Consider the following 19,998-nt stretch of genomic DNA (forward strand, 5'->3'; position numbering starts at 1 on the left):
ATCAGTAGATGGGTAGGTAGGTTGGTGAGTGGATGGGTGGATGGATGATGGGAGGATGGATGGGTAGATTGATGGATGGATAGGTGGGTGGGTTGGTGGGTGGATAATCAAGCAATCCTTTTCTCTACATACATGTTTAAGAAGATCATTTATGTTGCTTTTGTGTGATGATGCCATGTGTTTAACCAGCAACGTTTGTAGCTGGTCCGTGGACAGCATGATTTTTAAAAGCTCAATAGAGTGTTTCCTGTTTCTCAACTATACCTCATAGCAAGAGGACGTTTACATAATCCTACTAGAATAAAATAAGACATAGTATTGTATTTTCCTAACAGATGTAGAAAAGCAGAAACCACGTTCCTTTTCCACTGTTTTTTAAAACATCAAAAGGCGCTTCTTAGTTCTCAAGGTAAATGTCTACAGGACACAGCGAATGGGGAGAGAGAGGCAGACCTTGTGGGATGGAGAAGCGTTTTACAGCTCCTTACGAAGCGGTGGTGCCGCCTCTTGATCTGCCGCCATCCCACTTAGAGTGTAGCTAAAGATCACCCACAACTCTGTTCTCACTTTCATCGTGACGTAGTCCCAGAAAAATGAAATGCATTTATGCATCCCTTTGGGTAGTTATAATCCATATTTTATGCTCCATCCCCTTTGAAATCAATATGAAACAGAAAAATGGCATGAAAAATATGGATGATTATTCATTATGTATAAAACCTTTGAATAATGCATCAAAGATCCATTCAAATAAATGGAAATAATGTATTCTAACAGCTTGGCCACAAACTAGTTGGAGATGTTGAGTTATGAATGGCCCAGCATGCCTATGACTCATAAGCCACACTGGCTTTAGACAGTTAATGAGCAATGCAAGCTTGAAACCCATAGGCGCATGGAAGTTCTTTCTTGCTGTTTCCTGAGTGAAGCCATACAATTCCCTTGAAATTGTGAGCAACGATAGGAGGCCTGAGCCCTGTAGAATTATGCTCCCAGACACAGGCAGGATCTAGTAAATTAAAACCCATGATTAAGAGTAGCGTGGGGAGAAATGCCACTGGATTCAAAAGCCAGAATCCAGCAGGTGATCTCAGGCTCTGCAGCTTTGAGACATCTACCCATGGCCACAGTAATGACGCCATTGTCACAATGATGATGCCATTGCCACAGTGATGGTGTCATTGCCACAGTGATGATGTCATTGTCACAGTGATGATGTCATTGCCACAGTGATGATGCCATGGTCGCAGTGATGATACGTTATGAAATGCTCTGCCCTCAGGAGCACACGAGGTAAGCGTGTAGTTCTGCACGGGAGCCCACCAGTCGCTGGGCACTTCTGCCCATCTGAGTTGGACTTCAGCGTCTTCATTCAGTTTGAGGCCGCTAAGGTCCCTTTACTGCTCTTGCCAGAGTTCTTGTGTGTGCCTGGTGCTTTGGTTCTGAACTCTGAGATGAATTCACACATCCGCCAGCCAGAGTCCATTCAGAGAGTGATGACAGAGTTAAGGCACAAGAGCAGACTGGAAAATCTTCAGAGGATCATAAAAATGGGTCATAGACAGTTAATGAGCAATGCAAGCTTGAAACCCATAGGCGCATGTGGGTCACTGATGGCTCGGTGAGTGAGGATGATTGTTGTGCAAGCATTAGAAATCGAGTTCAAATCCCCGGCACCCACACAAAAGCTGGGCTTGACAACAGTGACTCTAACTCCAGTATTGGAGGCGTAGTCAGGTGGATCCCAGAAGTTCAGTGACCAGCCAGCCTAGTCAAAACTTCAGGTGCAGTGGAAGACCCTGGCTCAAAAGAATAAAATGGATAGAGATAGAAGAAAACCTCCTCTGACTCCACATGTGCGCTCTCTCGCTCTCTCTCGCTCTCTCTCGCTCTCTCTCTCTCTCTCTCTCTCTCTCTCTCTCTTTCTCTCTCTCTCTCTCTTTCTCTCTCTCACATACAGAATCTTATATTTTCATGTATTGCTACCTAAGCCAGATTCTCATTTCTAGAACCAGAAAACAAGGAGGAGTCCTGGGCTTCAGAGCCACCCTCAGACAAGTCCTTAATCACCCTGGCCTAAGACCCAGGACAAGAACCTACCCCTCTGGAAGTCACCAGGAAAGTGTAGAACCATGAGATTGTTTCTCTCTGGAGAACATGGGTCTTGTCTCTCTGTTTTTAAAAGACCACCCCACCCGCAGCACTGACAATCAGACCTAGGGCCTTGCATGTCCTAACCAAGTGTTCTCCCACTGAGCCCTATGCCAGTCCCTTTGCTTTTGGAGACAGAACTCCTCATGCAGGCCTGGATGACCTCAGCTCTCGGCCATCCCGCGTCCACTGCCCTGCTAGGATTACAGGGGTGTATCACTGTGCCTGAAGAGCTGTTTTGGGGGTTTTTTGAGTTTTGTTATTGTTTACCCAATTGTCTACCACTGGGTGTGTTTTTGAGATCTCCTATGGCAGCAGAGAACTTTCTGTCTGATATCTCAGTCTCGTGTACGTTTGAATAATTTTCTTTCTAACTGCACTTAAAGTCAGCGCGGCCCTTGTCTGTCTGAGAGCTGATCTTCTTATTGGAAGCTGCAGCTGCTGAGTCTCCCCCATGCAATATCCCTCCCACTCCAGTGGTCAGCCAGCAAGACAGACTGCCAGTAATGTTTTATGCCATATTCTGCCAAATATCACTCAGAACATCAATTCGGGACTTTAGAGAGACAGCTCAGACCAGAGTTAGATCCAAGCACCCATTTCTGGTGGTTCTCCGATGCCTGTAACTGCATCTCTGCGGCATCTGACACCTTCTTCTGGTGTCCAGGGGCTCTCATACTCGTGCGTGCGTACACTCATGTAGACACAAACACACCAATAAATCCCTATAAAACATCAGGTGACCCTGAATGGAATATGCTGAAATGTTTTCACTTAGCACCGTGCTCGAGATACCGAGGAAGCGATGATCCGGAATGAACTGTCCAGTTCTTCCAAGTGAGGGAGCCTGAGGCTGGAGACCCCCCGGGCAGTGCAGTTTTCAGAAGTCAGCCTTTCAGACAGCTGCATATCTCGCTGCCAGGCTGCAAGGCTGGGATGGGGATTATCGTTGTGGTACAGAGGCCTTCAGAAGACCTAGTGGCCCCCATCACCGTATAGCCAGGCCTCTGCTTTAGGGAGTGTGGTTGAATTGACCGGGAGCTGTCTTCCTTCTAAAATGCGACTAAAGGCTAACAGCAAACAAATCCCTCTTGAAACGGGAGCCCATTTAAGATGGCTTCCCTAAAACCCTCTCTGAATTGGCTATGATGTCACATCGCTCCTGCGAGTGATATCTTTGGTGATTACCACTGTAAGGAATAACCAGGCACTCCTGACCCGCCCAAGTGCCCTTCAGTTTCCCACGGGGCTACTGTGCTACTAAGGGGTTTTTTGAATTTGTACCTGAGGAGTTCCTCCACTTCCAGCAGCTGTGAAGTCTTTTCCTTATACCCCTCCCGCTCTTAAAATGTTTATGGATGCTCCTTGTGGGTGGGTGACTGGTTTGAGGCCCAGCTGCAGAGTTGCAATCACATTTTCTTCAGAATGAAGATTTTGACCTTGGGCGTCTTTAGCTTGGTTTTGTGATTCCGTTGCTGGTTGTTTTATAGTTTTACGATCTTTATCTCCAGCGGCCTTATACATATCTAGGAAATGCTATGTAACCCTAGGTTCAGGTGAGATTGGCTTTTAAAATCTGTCCCTTCTCTCTGTCTTGGCTGTCACCTTCCAAACCATAGATCTTGATTTTATTGTTAGAAATTGCTTGATTCCTACTTTTTAGACAGACTATAGCCACCACAGATTTGTTAAATCCTATTTGTCTGGATCAAAGGGAAACCCGAACATACCAGATGGAGATAGTTTGAGGGAAGCACGTCCAGGCACAACCAGAGGGCCAGCTACTTTCTAGTTATGAGCGACTTGAGCAGTCTCTCAGAAGGTGGACAGCATCGGGGATCGATGTGAACAGGTGAGCAGTGTTAGTGGAAGGGCCTCGGGAGGGTCCTTTAGAAAGCCATGGTAGCACCAAGAGCCTCCCGGCCCTTTGCCCAGATTCCACAGAGTGGAGAAGGGAAAGCAGTTCATGCACGGAGCACTTGCCCCTTGCCACGCTCTGAACAAACCAGGACTAGAGGCCCACTATAAACCAGGCATCTCAGAACCTGTGGCCTGCTTCCCTCAGCCCTGGGCCTGGGATCCTTGGCTGTGTTGAGAGGATTGGAAGAAGATAATACCGGACTTACTGGGGAGAACGGCTGCCTTTTCCTGAAGGGAAAAGTAAGTTTGAGCTTGTGTAATTACATAATTTAACAGTAGGTGGCAGTACATACCCACCTTAATTGCAGTACAGGCTGGGGGGGTGGCAGTTACATGGATTTCCATGTTTTCAAACATTTTTAAAATCAGACATATGAGCAATACATGCAAAGTATCTCCATCTATTTAGGATAAAGAAAAGCATACATAAACATCAGATATTAGTTCCCTGTGGCAGTAATGACACCAGAGCAAATTTGATGTCCTCTGCCCCAAAGCTGACTTAGACTGGCCCGCTGTGGTCCCTTCTGCCCCAGGAGTCTCCCCCTCTATGAGACTTGCTTCTCCACAAGACTGGCATATTAGAGATGCCAAGACTCATCAAATAGTGCGGAAATGTGGTTCACCTTCGAAAACTGGTCGGGACTTAGAGTCGAACCCACGGTCTGGCCGTGTTCATTACCAGTGTTTGTTGCTTCTGATTCCGCTGCCAAGAGCATCCTTACTGGAGTTCCAGAATCCTGGTGTGATGAGCTCTCAAGAGGTGGATGTCCTTAAGCTGGGTGTCGGAGGCGCTGTGCAGAAGCACATGTGTTCAAGGCTGAACATGTTGGGGTTTTCTTACGTTTCTTGGCGTGGACAAACCAGTGTCTTTGTCTTTGCACGACATAAGTGTGCTTCCTCTGTTGGCTTTTGACACCAGATTTAGAGGCTTCTATCACGTGATCTGGTCTGGCTGGAGAGGAAGAAGACTTTCTGCAGAGAGCTGGAGTCCTGGCATACCTGCTCCAGTGAGCTTCTTTGGGTTGTCCTTTTAAACAGAATCCTAAGTAACATCACACAATGTTATTAGCTGAAGTCTGGTCATCTTGATGGACAGAATTGTAAACACAAAGCACCCTTGTGGGTGTGCCAACTATGTGTTTTCTTTTCATGGGATACTATAACATATACCTTTAAACCCCAAATGGATGTGGGCAGAAGAATGGAATCCTGGGAGTTCCTCTAATAAGATTTCCATTTCTAGGAGAGAGTAGGCTGAGGCAGGATTGCCAGCCTGGTCTATAGTAGCAAAATCCTGTCTCAACAATTACAACCGAAAAGGAAATGTAGGATGATTTGGGTCACTTATTTCTCCACATGAAGAACACATGGCAGCTCTTTTCTGTTAGTAAACTCAGCTTGAGTCTTTACGGCCAGGCTACAAGGAGCTGCTTAGAACTCATGTCCTGTCTGCTTCTGCCCAGGTTGCAAAGTGGGATGAATCTCCAGATATGCTTTGTCAATGACAGCAGCAGTGACAAGGACAGCGATGCCGATGACAGCAAGACTGAAACCAGCCTGGACACCCCCTTGTCTCCCATGGTAAGTCCACACGGCCACCAGCTAAGTCATCGCCTTCCTCTCTTGGGCTTGTACTCGTTGGGACCTGGGAGCGGCCATTCCCGGGACGCATCTTTGGGATCGCTTGCTTCGAGAATTTGACCATGACTGACTGCAAAATCAAAGTCACGACACAGTAGGGGTAAATAAAGTTTATTAAAGTTATTGACTATGAAGGAAATCGCCTAACGCTTTTAGAGAGTATAAAAGGAGGGTGTGAACAGGGTGGTGTGTGCTTAGGGGGCTGTGGCAGGAGGATCCCAAATTCAAAGTCAGCCGAGGCCGCATAGTGAGTTCAAAGCTGACCCGGGCTCAACAGAAAACTCTCATTAATATACGTATGAAAGAATCCTTCCCTGCTGGATTTAGAACTAGGAGCTCAGCCCTTTCTCACACGTTCTAGAAGTTACGAATAATCACAAATGCTAGCAGCTAACATGTCCCCCCCTCCCCGTGTTGTTCCTTTGTACCAATGGCCAGCAAGTGTGTGTTGGCCCCTGAGCATGGTGCAGATGCTATCAGATGCCTGCTCCCTGAAGACCGTCTCTGACCTTGGCTCTGGGTTCCACAATTAAACATGACCCCATGATAACTTCTGCCACTCTGTTTGTGCTCAAAACAGAACCATTCTGAATTGGGCCCTTTTTAAGGTGTCGTGTGACTGACTGGTCACAGTGAGGTCAAGTGGGTAGTGGAATTGTTTCCAGGACAGACACACACACACACACACACACACACACACACACACACACACACCAGCCATGCTGAGAGAGGACCCAGTTGCTAGTTTCCTTCTCGGAGTGCTGGGCAACTGGAGTGAAATTTGAAACTGTCTTTCTCCCCTCACAGAGCAAGCAGAGTTCGTCCTATTCCGATAGAGACACGACCGAGGAGGATTCTGAATCCCTGGACGACATGGACTTCCTCACGCGGCAAAAGAAGCTACAAGCCGAAGCCAAAATGGCCCTTGCCATGGCCAAACCCATGGCCAAAATGCAAGTAGAAGTGGAAAAACAGAACAGGAAAAAGTCTCCCGTCGCTGACCTTGTAAGCAGCGCAGGCTGGCCTGCCAGCGAGCGTTCGGGGCCGAAGATGGGTTCTTTCCCAGAGTTATGCAAACTTGGGTTTCTCTGAGGCAGTTTGTCAGAAGCACTGGCAATTGAGAAAGAACGAAGTCTGTTTCTTTTTCCCTTCTACTGTCACACAAAAAAACACATGGGGCAGCATTTCACAGAAGTAAGCTCTGCCCGTGTTCCTGTGTTAATACCACAGCGCACTTTTGCTATCAAGTCTCGCCCCTGCCTTTTGAGAGAGGCGCTGCGATGTATGCATCAGTGGGCTTAGCAGTCGCAATAGGCTCTGCCTCTGATCTGCTGCAGGGGTCTGACATGTGACTCACGTGTGTGTTTTCTCGTGTGCGGTGTAGACAGCAGCGCCTAGGTGACGGTATGATTGTCGAAGCCGTGGTGAGAAAAGCAGTCAGAGTACATCATACAGGGACGGTGACAGGGTATCACAGATTAAATAGCAGCCGATTCTGTTCGCTTTACCCATTCCTGTTACTTACCTTCCCCGTACCTCGTGTGTGTCAGAGGCCAACCAGAAAGCCTGCGGTGCAGACAGCGTATCATTTGGGATACATAGGGCATCACAGTTAGAAATGGATGCGGGAGACGGGTCCGCCCCTGGGAAGCTCAGAGGCTGGGAAAGCGTTTAGGCTCCAAACCTGGAGAGAGGCGGGTGGATGAGGGTGGATCTCCTACGAGAGGGCAGGGTCTTTCCTGGGGTCTCTGCGCCTCTGCTCAGACCCCTGCCGCCCGTTTTGTGTCTTCAGCTACCACACATGCCTCACATAAGCGAATGTCTGATGAAGAGAAGCCTAAAGCCCACGGACCTGAGAGACATGACTATTGGGCAGCTCCAAGTCATCGTCAACGACCTCCACTCCCAGATTGAAAGTAAGTGGGGCCGTGTGCCCCGTACGGAAAACGTTGAGGGGCGAGGCTGCTTTGTGGGGTTCAGTCCTTCTGGGGGGTGTCTTCCCTGGGCTGGCTGAGCGTGTGCACACTCGAGACAACCACAGGACTCTTTCTGCTGTCTCCTTTCTAGCTATAAAATGTCAGGCGCTTTCAGACTTGTCCAAGGTTCACCATGGTTACGGGGCCTTTTTAAATGACCAGGTCCTAGCACGGGACATGTATTTAACATGCCTCTGTTTCTGGAATAAACTTCTACAGCTGTAATTTTACACAGTTACCCCTCTACTCGTGTGCCCCTTTGTTTGAGGGATCATGGCCTTCGCTCGTATCAGATGACCCTTCTGTTTTAGGTGGTGAGTGCATGTATATTCACATATATGGAAAAATTGCGAAGTATAAGATTTCCCCCTCAGTATAAAGGGCCTTAATAGAAGCATCCAGAGAGGGTGGGGAGCTGGTGGGGGTGGCACTCACTGGAGAGAGCAGGCAGTGGTTGGCCCCACGAGGCAGCATGGTCAGCCAGATGATGTCTCCATCCCTCCAGCCCCTAGAATATGACTATATAATCCTATGGATTTACAATACCATCAAATGCATTCAAACAGACATATTATTGCTATTGTTATTATTGTAGGTTTGCTAAAGGCATGGCAATCTTGTGAGTCTTAAAAGCTCTTTCTTTTAGAGACGCACATTTACAAACAAGACCTTGTGTTTCTGTAATTTCTGTAAGTGGTCTTAGAGACTCGAGAGAGCGATGATTCAAACTGGTCCTTGTTGATGCCTAATGGAGTCTGTGGGGATTCATTACAAAGATTTCCCTGCTGTTAGTTTGAAATTTTTTATAATAGAAAGTTTGAAGCTTAATACAGGCCTGGGGTGGGTGCAAAAAAGCAAATCTCCCGTGCACTAAGGGTTCGAATATGCAGGCAGTCTGTTGGGTGGTGGTGGAGAAGGCCTCCCAGGAGCAGCTGAGAAAGATAAATTTTTTCCCACCAGATCCAAATAAAAACTGAGGTTATCTAGATAATACTATTTTACAATCCAGAGAAAGGATTTAGAATTTTAACATTTTTGTTGTGTTTTGTTGTTTGTTTTACAAAACAGGGTTTCTCTGTGTAGCCCTGGCTGTCCTAGAACTCAGCCGGCCTTGAACTCAGAGATCAGCCTGCCTCTGCTTCTACTGGGATTAAAGGTGTGTACTACCACCACCTGGCTATTTAGGGTTCTATTCACAGTATGTAAATTAACTTTAATTTAGTTTGACTACTCTTTTAAGGGCTGAGAGGACTTGCAGGATTTCACCACCCACACAGCTAACTCTAGACTTTTCAATAATAAAGTTGCTGTCTAATGCTTTTTAGGAGCATGTGGAGTTTTTAGAACTCTATGTGTGATTTTTTTTTTCCTTCAAAACTTGATCTCTTCTGAACTGAAGGCACAGAGGGCTCATTTGAAGGCAGAATCTCTGAAAACACGTCCAAGGGGCCCGTGGCAACAAACCTACCCCCTCCTTTGTCTCTTAGCTCACAGTTCTCTTCAGTGCGTGTTTTCCCTGTGTATGGACCTAGCAGCTATAACCCTCAGCTTCTCTAAGTATGAACTCTTTGCTTTTTCCTGAACCACATTGACCCAGCCCACTAATGTCAGGTGGGGGTTAGAAATGTTTCCATATTCATAGGCTTAGTTTCTTAGTAAAGGACCAGGGCTCGGGAATATTCTCACCACACTGTCTTCTGGATGTCTTTCTTCACATCTTACACATCCTACTATACCAGAAATCTAACTTCCCAGTATTTCAATGTTCTCAGAACAGCACCCTTCCCTTGGGCCATGTGAAGGCTCTGGGCATCCTGGATGTGCCCCCCTCTCCCAGCTAGGTGTCACATGTTAGAGAGTGGGGAGCTCCTAAAGATAAAGGGCGCATAAATTAATACCACCTAAAATCTGTTCTCCACACTTCCTCAAAGCCCTGGTTTTTCTTTTAAAGACATCTTCTTTAGCACATAGGTTTTAAATTTTGTTTTTAGCGCATCTGTATGTCAGCACACCGCACACATGGATGTCAGCACACCGCACACATGCAGTCCCTGTAGAGAACAGAACAGGGCATCAGGTCCCCTGGCACTGGATTTGCGTGTGGTTCTGAGCTGCCAGGTAGATGCTGGGAACAGAACCCAGGCCCTCTGCAAGAGCAACAAGTGCTCTTAATCAATGGGCCATCTCTCCAGCCTCTAAAGCCCCGCTTTTCCTAACAAGCTTTTCTTCTAGCGGCTAGCAGTTTCTTTTCTGGCTGTATTATGAAGGAACTGAAAATAAAGGTTGGGTATTTCTAAATCTCAAATGTTGTGAAATATCCAAAGAGTTGATATTTTGGTCTAGGGGCACTTAATTGACCAAATCTTTTATATAATCATCTAAATATAAACAATTGTGTAAATATTCTAAGACTCAAAAAACTTAGAGAGCACAGAGCCGAGACATTTCTGGCCCTGAACATTTCTGGTAGGAGATAATGAACCAGTGGTTTGTTCCTCCTCTTCGGCGCCTCTTTAATTTTACAGACAGGTTGTGCTGCTCCAATGGGTGTTTCATCTGCACATGTAAGAAGCTAATATAAGAGACCACTGGAATTCAGATCCCCAGAAACCTGTGTAGGTGCTGGGTGGGTACTACGCCACCCATAATCCCACCTCAGGAGGTAGAGACAGCAGATTCCCAGAGTGAACTGGCTAGCAGGACTAACTGTGTGAGTGAGCCATGGATTTGATTACAAGGCCTTATTAATCTTTCCCTACATAAATTTTGGGCCTTCTTTACATGGATGGCTGTGCACCTATACATGCAAAATCATACATATACAAACATGCAAATCACACATGCATACACACACATAAAAAGTAGAAAAAGATTCTTTCCTATGATGTTTAATTCTGCTATATATGTATATATACTTTTGTGTCTGTGAACATGCATAATGGGTCATACATAATTGCAGGTTCTGATTTGGGTGTGGCTTGATCTGTTTATTTTTTAATTGATTTTATTGAGATCATACATTTTTCTCTGCTCGCGTCCCTGCCTGCCCCCTCCCTTTCAACCCTCTCCCATGGTCCCCATGCTCCCAATTTACTCAGGAGATCTTGTCTTTTTCTACTTCCCATGTAGATTAGATCCATATATTTCTTTCGTAGTGTCCTCATTGTTGTCTAGGTTCTCAGGGATTGTGATTTGTAGGCTGGTTTTGTTTTTGTTTTTTTTTTTTTTGTTTTTTTTGTTTTTTTTGTTTTTGCTTTATGTTTAAAAACCACTTATGAGTGAGTACATGTGATAATTGTCTTTCTGGGTCTGGATTACCTCACTTAATATGATGCTTTCTAGATCCATCCATTTGCCCGTAAATTTCAAGATGTTCTTTTTTTCTGCTGTGTAGTACTTCATTGTGTAAATGTACCATAATTTCCTTATCCATTTTTCAGTCAAGGGGCATTTAGGTTGTTTCCAGTTTCTGGCTGTGACTAACAATGCTGCTATGAACATAGCTGAGCACATGTCCTTGTGGCACGATTGAGCATCCTTTGGATATATACCCAAAAGTGGTATTGCTGGGTCTTGAGGAAGGTTGTTTCCTAATTTTCTGAGAAATTGCCATGCCGTTATCCAAAGGGATTGTACCATTGTGCACTCCCACCAGCAATGCAGGAGTGGTCCCTTTACCCCACATCCTCTCCAGCATAAGTTGTCATCAGTGTTTTTGATCTTGGCTATTCTTACAGGTATAAGATGGAATCTGAGTTGTTTTGATTTGCATTTCTCTGATGACTAAGGATGTTGAGCATTTCCTTAAGTGTTTTTCAGCCATTTTAGATTCCTCTGTTGAGAGTTGTCTGTTTAGGTCTGTGCCCCATTTTTTTATTGGATATTTGTTATTGAGTTCTTTGTACATTTTGGAGATCAGACCTCTGTCTGATATGGGATTGGTGAAAATCTTTTCCCATTCTGTCCTTTTGTCTTGTTTTCCATGTCCTTTGCTTTACAGATACTTCTCAGTTTCAGTGGGTCTCATTTATTAATTGTTTCTCTCAGTGTCTGTACTATTGGGGTTATATTTAGGACGTGGTCTTCTGTGCCAATATATTCAAGTGTACTTTCCACTTTCTCTTCTGTGAGGTTCAGTGTGGCTGGCTTTATGTTGAGGCCTTTGTTGATGTGGTTTTTAACGTTCCCTCCCTCTTTTGATCCAGGTTTGAATGAAGAGTTGGTCCAGCTGCTCCTCATCCGAGACGAGTTGCACACAGAGCAAGATGCCATGCTGGTGGACATAGAAGACTTAACCAGGTCAGTCTAGGCAAACCGAGGTTGAACTAAAGTTGTCACCAAGGGCAAGAATTATCTCTCTGTAGCTTAATTCCTTTTGTATCTAACTCACCAAGCAGCTGTTGACATTTGCCGTTTAAAAGAGAGGAAGAGGCCCAAAGTCCCCTTTAGGAAACGCGTTATCTTTAATCTCTCTGTTTAGGGCATGAATGCTTACGCTCCACCACACACTTGTGGAGGTCAAAGGACAACCTTGAGTGTCTGCCCTTGACTTCCTGTTGGAGACAGGATCTCGTTCTCTGTTGGAAGCCCATCTCCAGCTCCCATCTCATGGGAACAGTCCTGAGATGGCACAACATGCTACCGTGTCCAGCTTTCTGTGATATTCTAGTTGCTATTGTTTCTGTTGCTGCCACAATTGCTGTGACCAATGCAACTTAGCGGAGGAGAGAGTTTACATCATCTTGCAGGTTATGGTCCATCACTGAAGGAAGTCGGGGCAAGAGGTCTAAGGCAGAAACCATGGAGGAACGCTGTTTGCTGGCTCCTTCACTGTCCCGCTCTCTCGGCTCGCTTCTTCCTATGGTCCTGGACCACTTGCCTAGGGAATGGCGCCCCCCACAGTGGGCTGGGCCTTCCTGCATCAATTAGCAATGGGGACAACTCCCACCCATCTGATCTTGGCAATTCCTCCATCAAAGCTTTCTTCTCAGATAACTCCAGGCTGTGTTAGGTCAACAGTGAAAGGTAACAAGGCCCATGGTTCGAAACTCCAGTCCCTACACTTTCTAAATGAACCCTCTACTTACTGAGCCCTCTCCAAGCCCGGGAATGGTGACAGCTGTCACTCCACGGGGCAACAATTCTAGCCTAGAAGGACTTCATCCTGCAAAACTGTTCCCCCCAAGGCAGTTGATGCTCATCCACTCCATTCTGTTGTTCCTAGCACAGGAGTAGCCACGTGGTGGGTGCCACAAAGAGATGCCAGCTGTTATGTGGCCCAGCTCTTGCTCATGACTGCCATGCTGGAAGGCAGGGGTCCTGGCATCTTTCCACTGCCTGGGTGCCACCAGATTGTTCTCACCAGGGGAGGGGAGATGGGGAATGCTAAGATCTGAGTGTCAAGCTGGACATGGCTCCAGCTGCCTTGCAGGTTAGAGGTAATGAATCAGGCTGGTGCTGGTCAGGGAATTCCACTTCTTCTTAGCAGTTCTTCTCTTAGGACAGCACACCATACATACACAGAATGTATCATACGTCTGTGTTGTAGATGAGATACACATGCACATGAAATACTGCAAGTATCCCAGTGGTTTCAAGTGGACCGTGGCTCCTTTCACAAGATAGTCCATGTGACATTCTTAAACCTGGAGATCGCAATTTCTGTGAAGCCCAGACATGTTGAGAGAGAAGAGAGAGGCTCCCAAGAAAGAACTTTGTTTATCACAATGGCATAAAGGCATTAAGGATGTGCCCCCGAAGCCCAAAAACACAAGCAGTGCCAGCGCCCTCAGCCCTGCCATGGGACTTCACCTCGATGGGGAATGTGTGGTAAAATGTGTTTCCAATCACGCAGTGTCACTGAAACAGTATTTGTAATAAAGAAAAGCTGTGTGCTGTTGAGGCTCAGTTTTAAGACCCACAGTCAGCACTTGCATGTGAAAGCCCGAAGGTGATGTCAGGAACTGTGCTTGATCTCTGCTCTCCCGCCATGGCTAGTCTGGCTAACCAGCTTACTCTGGGGCCCCCATCTCTGCCTTCCAAGACAGACTGCAATCACACCCAGACTACAATTACACTCACCCAGCATGCATGCGCACTGTGGGATCCAGACTCCGGTCCTAACGCTTGAATGGCAGGTGTTCTAGCCACTCCCCAAGCCCCCGTTCTGTGTGCTCTAAGTCATTGTATCCCTCATCTGAAAACTCAGATTATACTGTTACCACCTGGAGACCTGTTGGGCCATCACACATCAGCAACTGTAGGGATCCCCATTCTGTTGCCCGAGAATTCAAGAGTCGTGGAACTGAAAGGGTAGAAAATCAGCAGTGAAATACACAGCCAGGCCCTGTAGCTTACTAAAGAAGCCTGCGGCTTCCATAGGCTCCCAGCTATAGGTGGTGCCGGCACTCCTTGCTGAGGGAGACACTGAGGGGACCCCCCCCTTTTCTCAAGGTGTTAAGCTTAATCTCAGTTTCTAGGTGGGCCTGTGTGTGTAGACAGGGTGATTTAAAGACAGATCTTGGGGTCAGGAGGTGAGGAGTCGCCAGCTTGGAGGTGACAGAGGAAGCTTTTCCATTGGGGCAGTGTTTTAATAGGCAGGGAGGTGGTGACCCCTTGAAACCCTCCACTTAGAGGGAGAAAGCCATCCTACTGTTACCTCTGGGGTGGAGGGACCGCACATGGGGTCAGGGAGAACCAAAGGGTGCTTAGCCATCCCAAGGGTAGTTAGTATCAGAGAGACTTCTGGGAAGTTTGCATCCCCAGTTTCCTCTGCCTGTTCTACCGTCATCATTATAGATGTCAGGTCAAATCCAGTCAGTTCTGCTCCTCTCACCGGAAGTACCTGGGGATATTTCTAAGGCACAGATGCCTGGGTCCCAGCCCCCAGAGACTCTGATTTAATTATTCTTGGCCCAGACTAGGAATTGGGCTTAAAAGTTTCCAGGTGATTTGAAAACCGCGTATATCTCTTTATTTAAGTTCTCTCTGCTCCTCTCCACAAGAGCTTACTTCTTGGTAGTTATTTTCCCCTGTGCTGACTGTCAGGACCCTACACCACCTCCTAACTCTGGTCAACTGTTATGACCTTGGAGTGCTTGATTCTAAAAGACCATCCCTGGAGACAGGCCCTGTGCCGCCGTGTTTCCCATACACAAGCCCATGATGGGTATTATAGAGGGGCACCAGCTGTCAGGATGCCAAGACCAGCTTGTGTCCCTCCTCTGGGTTCTCGCCACTGCCCATCCTCCCTGTGAGTATCATCACGCTGTCATAGTGGTCTGCCATTTCTCCCCAGATGATGATAAATTCTCCGCCCTGAAAGCAGAGATGATACTATCTGAATTCTTTGTCGTGTCTCCAGAGCCTAGTACTGGGCCTACCATGCAAGTAGTAGGTCCTCCGTAATGGCTGCCCATAAAAAAGTCTTTGCAAGGCTTGGATGAGGCACATCTTGTAAAGGACTTCAGTGTAAAAATGATTAATAAAGGGGTTGATTGAAATCCTTTCCCTCCTAAAACTTTAATGAAATCCTTCCTATATATGTCCCAAAAGAACATAACCCGCGCATTATTTTCTGAAGCCGTTTGCTGCCCCTTTTTCTTCCCTTTGCAGAAAGTCTCCTGAGGTGTGCCCCTGTGTACGCAAGCGCCTAGATGCGCATTAAAACCAGAACTGTGATTCAATTAGCTGGAGTGAATCTCCATCACAGAACACCAGAACGTTTCTCGAATTGAATTTGCCCGAGATGCACACCGACTGCACTGTGAAAATGAGCCATAGCTCTTTATCCCCATCAATAGGGCCATGGCCTTCTTTGTGAGGGGGAGAGAAAGCCAAACACAGCCTTTCCCTGGGCTCCTTGATTGCTAAACGCGCCTTGCCGCTTGTTCCTGAGTTTCTGCATGTGGCAAGGATGCTGTTGTCACCGCCCCAGGTTTCGAAACTGCATGTGGTTTGTCTTCTCCGCACCACAGATAGGAGGCATTCTGCGTGAAACCAGGGCTTTAGGTGTGGCGTCACCGGCTCCCCACATCCAGACAGCACACATGCTGTCCCCAAACCTTGATGACAGCTAGAAACCACAGCCTTCATCTCTCACAATATTTGTCATTTCTTAAAATCCTTCTTCAAAACATTTCACTTTTGCAGCCTGCATATCCTACAGTTCTTTGGGTTGTGCCTGTTCAGGGGTTGCCAAGAACCTGGCCATTCATCCCCTCCTGTCCGCGTGGCCCACCCTCTGGATTGGCTGAGTTTCCCATTGCATCCTCTCTGGCCCTGTTTTATTGTTGTAACTGTGCTCTTTGGATTAACTGGGGATGAGGAATTTGTGCTAACACAGGAAATACATCCACAGAGAGCTCTACAGCACGTATTTGACGTAAGCTTTCATAAGAGCAAGTTAGCTAGCTCCAGGTTCCTATCAGCCTCAGTTAATGCCTCAAATCATGTGCATTTAAATGGTTGCTCAGCTAACACCCAGCCACTCAGTTGCAGCACCTGGTTTTGACTTGTTTTTCTTTTCTGGAGTAACCCGCTGGGGCATCCTTCTGTTCCTATCGAGCTGAGGTCCCACCTTTAATGTCCGGTTCCTCTCTGTTCTTCCTTCACCATGGGTTCCCTTCCTGACTGTCTTCACTGGAATATTTTCCTCCAAAGACCCCATAGCCTTCCTCAGCCCCGGGTGCAATGCCTGGTGTGTAGGAAACACAGATTCAGTATTCATCGAGGCAAGGATCCCAGATGCTCGCCTCTTGACATCTTTTTTTTTTTTTTTTTAATTAAGAAAGAAAAAAAAATTTTCCGCCTCCTCCCAGCCTCCCACTCCTCCCCCCCTCCTCTCCCCCTCCCTCTCGAGTCTGAAGAGCAGTCAGGGTTCCCTGCCCTGTGGAAAGTCCGAAGTCCTCCCCCCTCCATCCTGGTCTAGAAAGGTGAACATCCAAACTGGCTAGGCCCCCACAAAGCCAGAACAAGAAGTAGGATCAAAACCCAGTGCCATTGTCCTTGGCTTCTCAGCAGCCCTCATTGTCCGCCATATTCAGAGAGTCCGGGTTTATCCCCTGCTTTTCCAGTCTTGACATCTTTTAAACACAGCACTTTCTTCTTCACGGGATTAATGTCTGTCAGCCTCACGTTAGTCCCGTGTGTGTCCAAAAACCAAGGGACCATAATCGGCTAATATAAAAACTAGGGCAGTTGTCATAAACCACGTATTGGGGTTATGTTTATTTAGTCCAACCACAACGGGTTCATACGTTTCAGGGTAGGGCGTGTGGATTAGAAATGTGTGGATAAGAGGAACTGAGAAATGAAAGAAATACAGAGACGTAGGATAGAACCGGGAGGGCAGCTCAGTGAATACCGAATCCGGCTGCATTTATTTTCCACATGTTTATATACCCCAATCCAAAGGGGGGAGGCAAAAGATTGCTTTACCATGACACAAAGGACAACCACAACAGTTATTTGCTTCAATACTTGAGACGTCCAGCCGCTATTTCCTGAGTGAAGCTTTCTGTTGTTTTGGGCAGGATATGCCATGAATACACCTTAGACCAAGTACCCTGTAGGTGCCCACTCCCTCTGTCAAACCTCCTGTTTTAAAATGAAGAAGCAAAAATAGGCTTGAATTCTCTGACCTTTGTTCAAGGTGGAGCAGGTCCACCTCTGTGGGTCCTCTTAACGTCCAAAACCCCAAGTAACCACACCCTAGGTTAGGACATCTTGTCAACAATTTTGAAAGAGCCAGAATAAGTTCAAACTCTCTGACCTTTAGTAAAAGTGAAACAGGGCTCACGTGTGTTTCACGCCAGTCGACTGAGCTTGGAGAGAGTGCTCTGCCAGGGCTAACGTGTATTTCACGCGAGTATATTACAACTGTTGTTTGAAAAGCAGTGCAGATCTTCATCGTGCTGAGTAACTGTATTCTTGATTTTGCAGACACGCTGAGAGTCAGCAGAAGCACCTGGCAGAGAAAATGCCCGCGAAGTGAAAGGGGTCATCCGCCAGAGGACGAGCTAGAATTTATTTTGCTTCTGTGGTTGTGAAAAAGAAAAAAAAAAAAATGCTGTTGCTAAAGGCGGCTGGAAAACAGACATCAGTGTTAGTCATTGGTAATGTCCGAGCTTACTGTCCCGTGACTGGCCTTCGCTTCTTAATTTATTTTAATTTTTTTACTCCTGCCACTTAATATCAGGCCTTTTAATAAACTGTTGTTACCAGAAATGTACAGTACTTACGCCACCAACAACCGTGGATAAGGAGAGAGCAGTTTGACTTTGTTTTATTGTTTAGAGACTTTAAGTTGGAGCAGTATTTTACCATTGACTCCTTTCATTCTCCACCGTAGTTTTGAAGCGGAACTGTAAATGACGGTGCTATACAAGTCAAAATACATGCCTGCCTCGTAGTGAAGTCGTAGCTCTCCATACTACGTATATTTTAATCAGTTTTCAACATTTCGTGAATGTTGGACTACCGGAGGTTCATTCTTAGACGTGTTATTAACATTCTCTTGGATCCACGTGGTTCCTTGAAAGTTTTATGTATAAATATGTAAAATAAAAATTAAAACTTTGTTTCATATGATATGTCCTTTGGCTCACTAACAAAAACTGGCCGGGCCTCCTCGCCCCTTTCCCTTTGCGGCTGAATCCCCACAGGAAGTCCTCCCGCCGGTGAAAGCTGCCAGTTGTTGCAAAGGCAGCAAGGCAGGAGAGAGAACAGAACGTGGGGGATGTCAGAACCGGCATTTCTGGGGTTTGACTAAGCTGCCCACTTGGTACATCACGAATCCTTAATGACTGCTCATTTTGTTGGGGCCGAGGCAATCTGAGGCAATCAAAACATTTACCAGTTTACCACATAGACAAACGGTGTTTGCAGTTTTTTGTTTTTTTGTTTTTTTGTTTTTTTTGTGGAACTCGGGACCTGTGATTACCTGTACACAACTGGGACCTTTGGCATTCTCTCCTGAAGGTGGGGAGGGCTCACGGAGCACGCTCCTCTGCCTGGGGATGTATGAACACGTAGTAGTTGCTGGGTGCTAGCAGGACTGTCCTTGGGGATGTAGCTGTCTGCAAATGGCCCCTCTAATTCAGCTCCCTGGTTCATCAGGATAGACACAGGTGGAATCATTTTGCTGGTCTGTTGTTGGTGCCCTGTCTGAAGTAAAGGCAGGCATTTGTCCAGGCTCCACAGGAAAACCAATGCACCTGACGACTGTGTTTCTAAGGCTGCTTATTGGTTCTTATCATCTTGAAGCATTTTCACTGGTCTCAAAGATTATCAGCTCTAAAGGAGGTTCTAGGCTGTTTCCTGGTAAGGAGAGAGTCGGAGTGTACCCTTAATTAGCTGGTGTGCACAGGCGGGTTAAAAAACCATCAGCTGAGAGAGATGAGCAGTTCACCAGCCCAGCTTCACCCCTCAGTCACCTGGTTTCTCTGTGAAGTCCACAGTATAAGGCAAGATGTAGCATGAATTCTAATTGGTTTTAATAATAAAAACCTGGAGTCAGCTATCAGGGATGAAAGCTGAAGGATCAAAGAAGCAGAGTTGCCAGCTACTAGAGAGTTCTTACCTCTGCCGATGCGCAGACCGAAGGGCAATCCTGTCCTCAGACTGCCTCAGACTGCACTGAGCCCCTGTCTCCTCCCGCCTTATAGTCCTCTCTCCGCCCAGCCATATCACTCCTGTCTCCAACTCCCTGGTGCTGAGATTCAAGGCCTGTGACTCCCACGTGCTGGGATCACCTTTGTGTGAGCTGTTTCTCTTTTAGACTGGATCCATTTCAAGTAGCCCAGGGTGGCCTTGAACTAACAGAGACAACACGTATGCCCCAAGTCCTGAGGTTAAAGGTGTGTGCCACCACTGCCTGGACTCTTGTGTCTTAGCTCTGCACACTGATCTTCAGGCAAGCTTTATTTGTTAAAACACAAAAAGGGGCTGGAGAGATGGCTCAGAGGTTAAGAGCATTGCCTGCTCTTCCAAAGGTCCTGAGTTCAATTCCCAGCAACCACATGGTAGCTCACAACCATCTGTAATGGGGTCTAGTGCCCTCTTCTGGCCAGCAGGCATACACACCAGAATATTGTATACATAATAAATAAATATTTTTTTAAAAAAAGCACAAACAAAATATCACTACAACAAGACTTCAGATACCATTATCCCATCCCCTTTTCTCAGACGGAATCAAGCATTGGGAGTCACCGAAGGCATCACCGCGGGTCATGTTTAGCAAAATGGACCATCTTATGTGGGAACACTCATCACTTTTTTACTGTCTTAGTCAGCACTTCCATTC

At 46.6% G+C, this 19,998-nt stretch overlaps 1 protein-coding gene across 6 annotated transcripts in view; it reads left to right on the top strand.

Moving 5' to 3' along the window:
• LOC101979993 (IQCJ-SCHIP1 readthrough transcript protein) overlaps positions 1-17,784 on the top strand; it is a 658,776-nt gene extending 640,992 nt beyond the window's left edge. For all 6 annotated transcript variants that reach the window (XM_005344086.3, XM_026783101.1, XM_026783085.1 and 3 more), the window contains 5 exons: positions 5,538-5,655; positions 6,523-6,720; positions 7,508-7,631; positions 11,897-11,990; positions 17,634-17,784. In XM_005344086.3, the coding sequence (XP_005344143.1) occupies positions 5,538-5,655; positions 6,523-6,720; positions 7,508-7,631; positions 11,897-11,990; positions 17,634-17,685 (586 nt within the window). In that variant the 3' untranslated portion in view covers positions 17,686-17,784. The remainder of the gene's footprint in view (positions 1-5,537; positions 5,656-6,522; positions 6,721-7,507; positions 7,632-11,896; positions 11,991-17,633) is intronic.
• The last annotated feature ends 2,214 nt before the right edge of the window (positions 17,785-19,998 follow it).

Source organism: Microtus ochrogaster, chromosome 1 (assembly GCF_000317375.1).
Source record: "Microtus ochrogaster isolate Prairie Vole_2 chromosome 1, MicOch1.0, whole genome shotgun sequence".
Taxonomy (NCBI): domain Eukaryota; kingdom Metazoa; phylum Chordata; class Mammalia; order Rodentia; family Cricetidae; genus Microtus; species Microtus ochrogaster.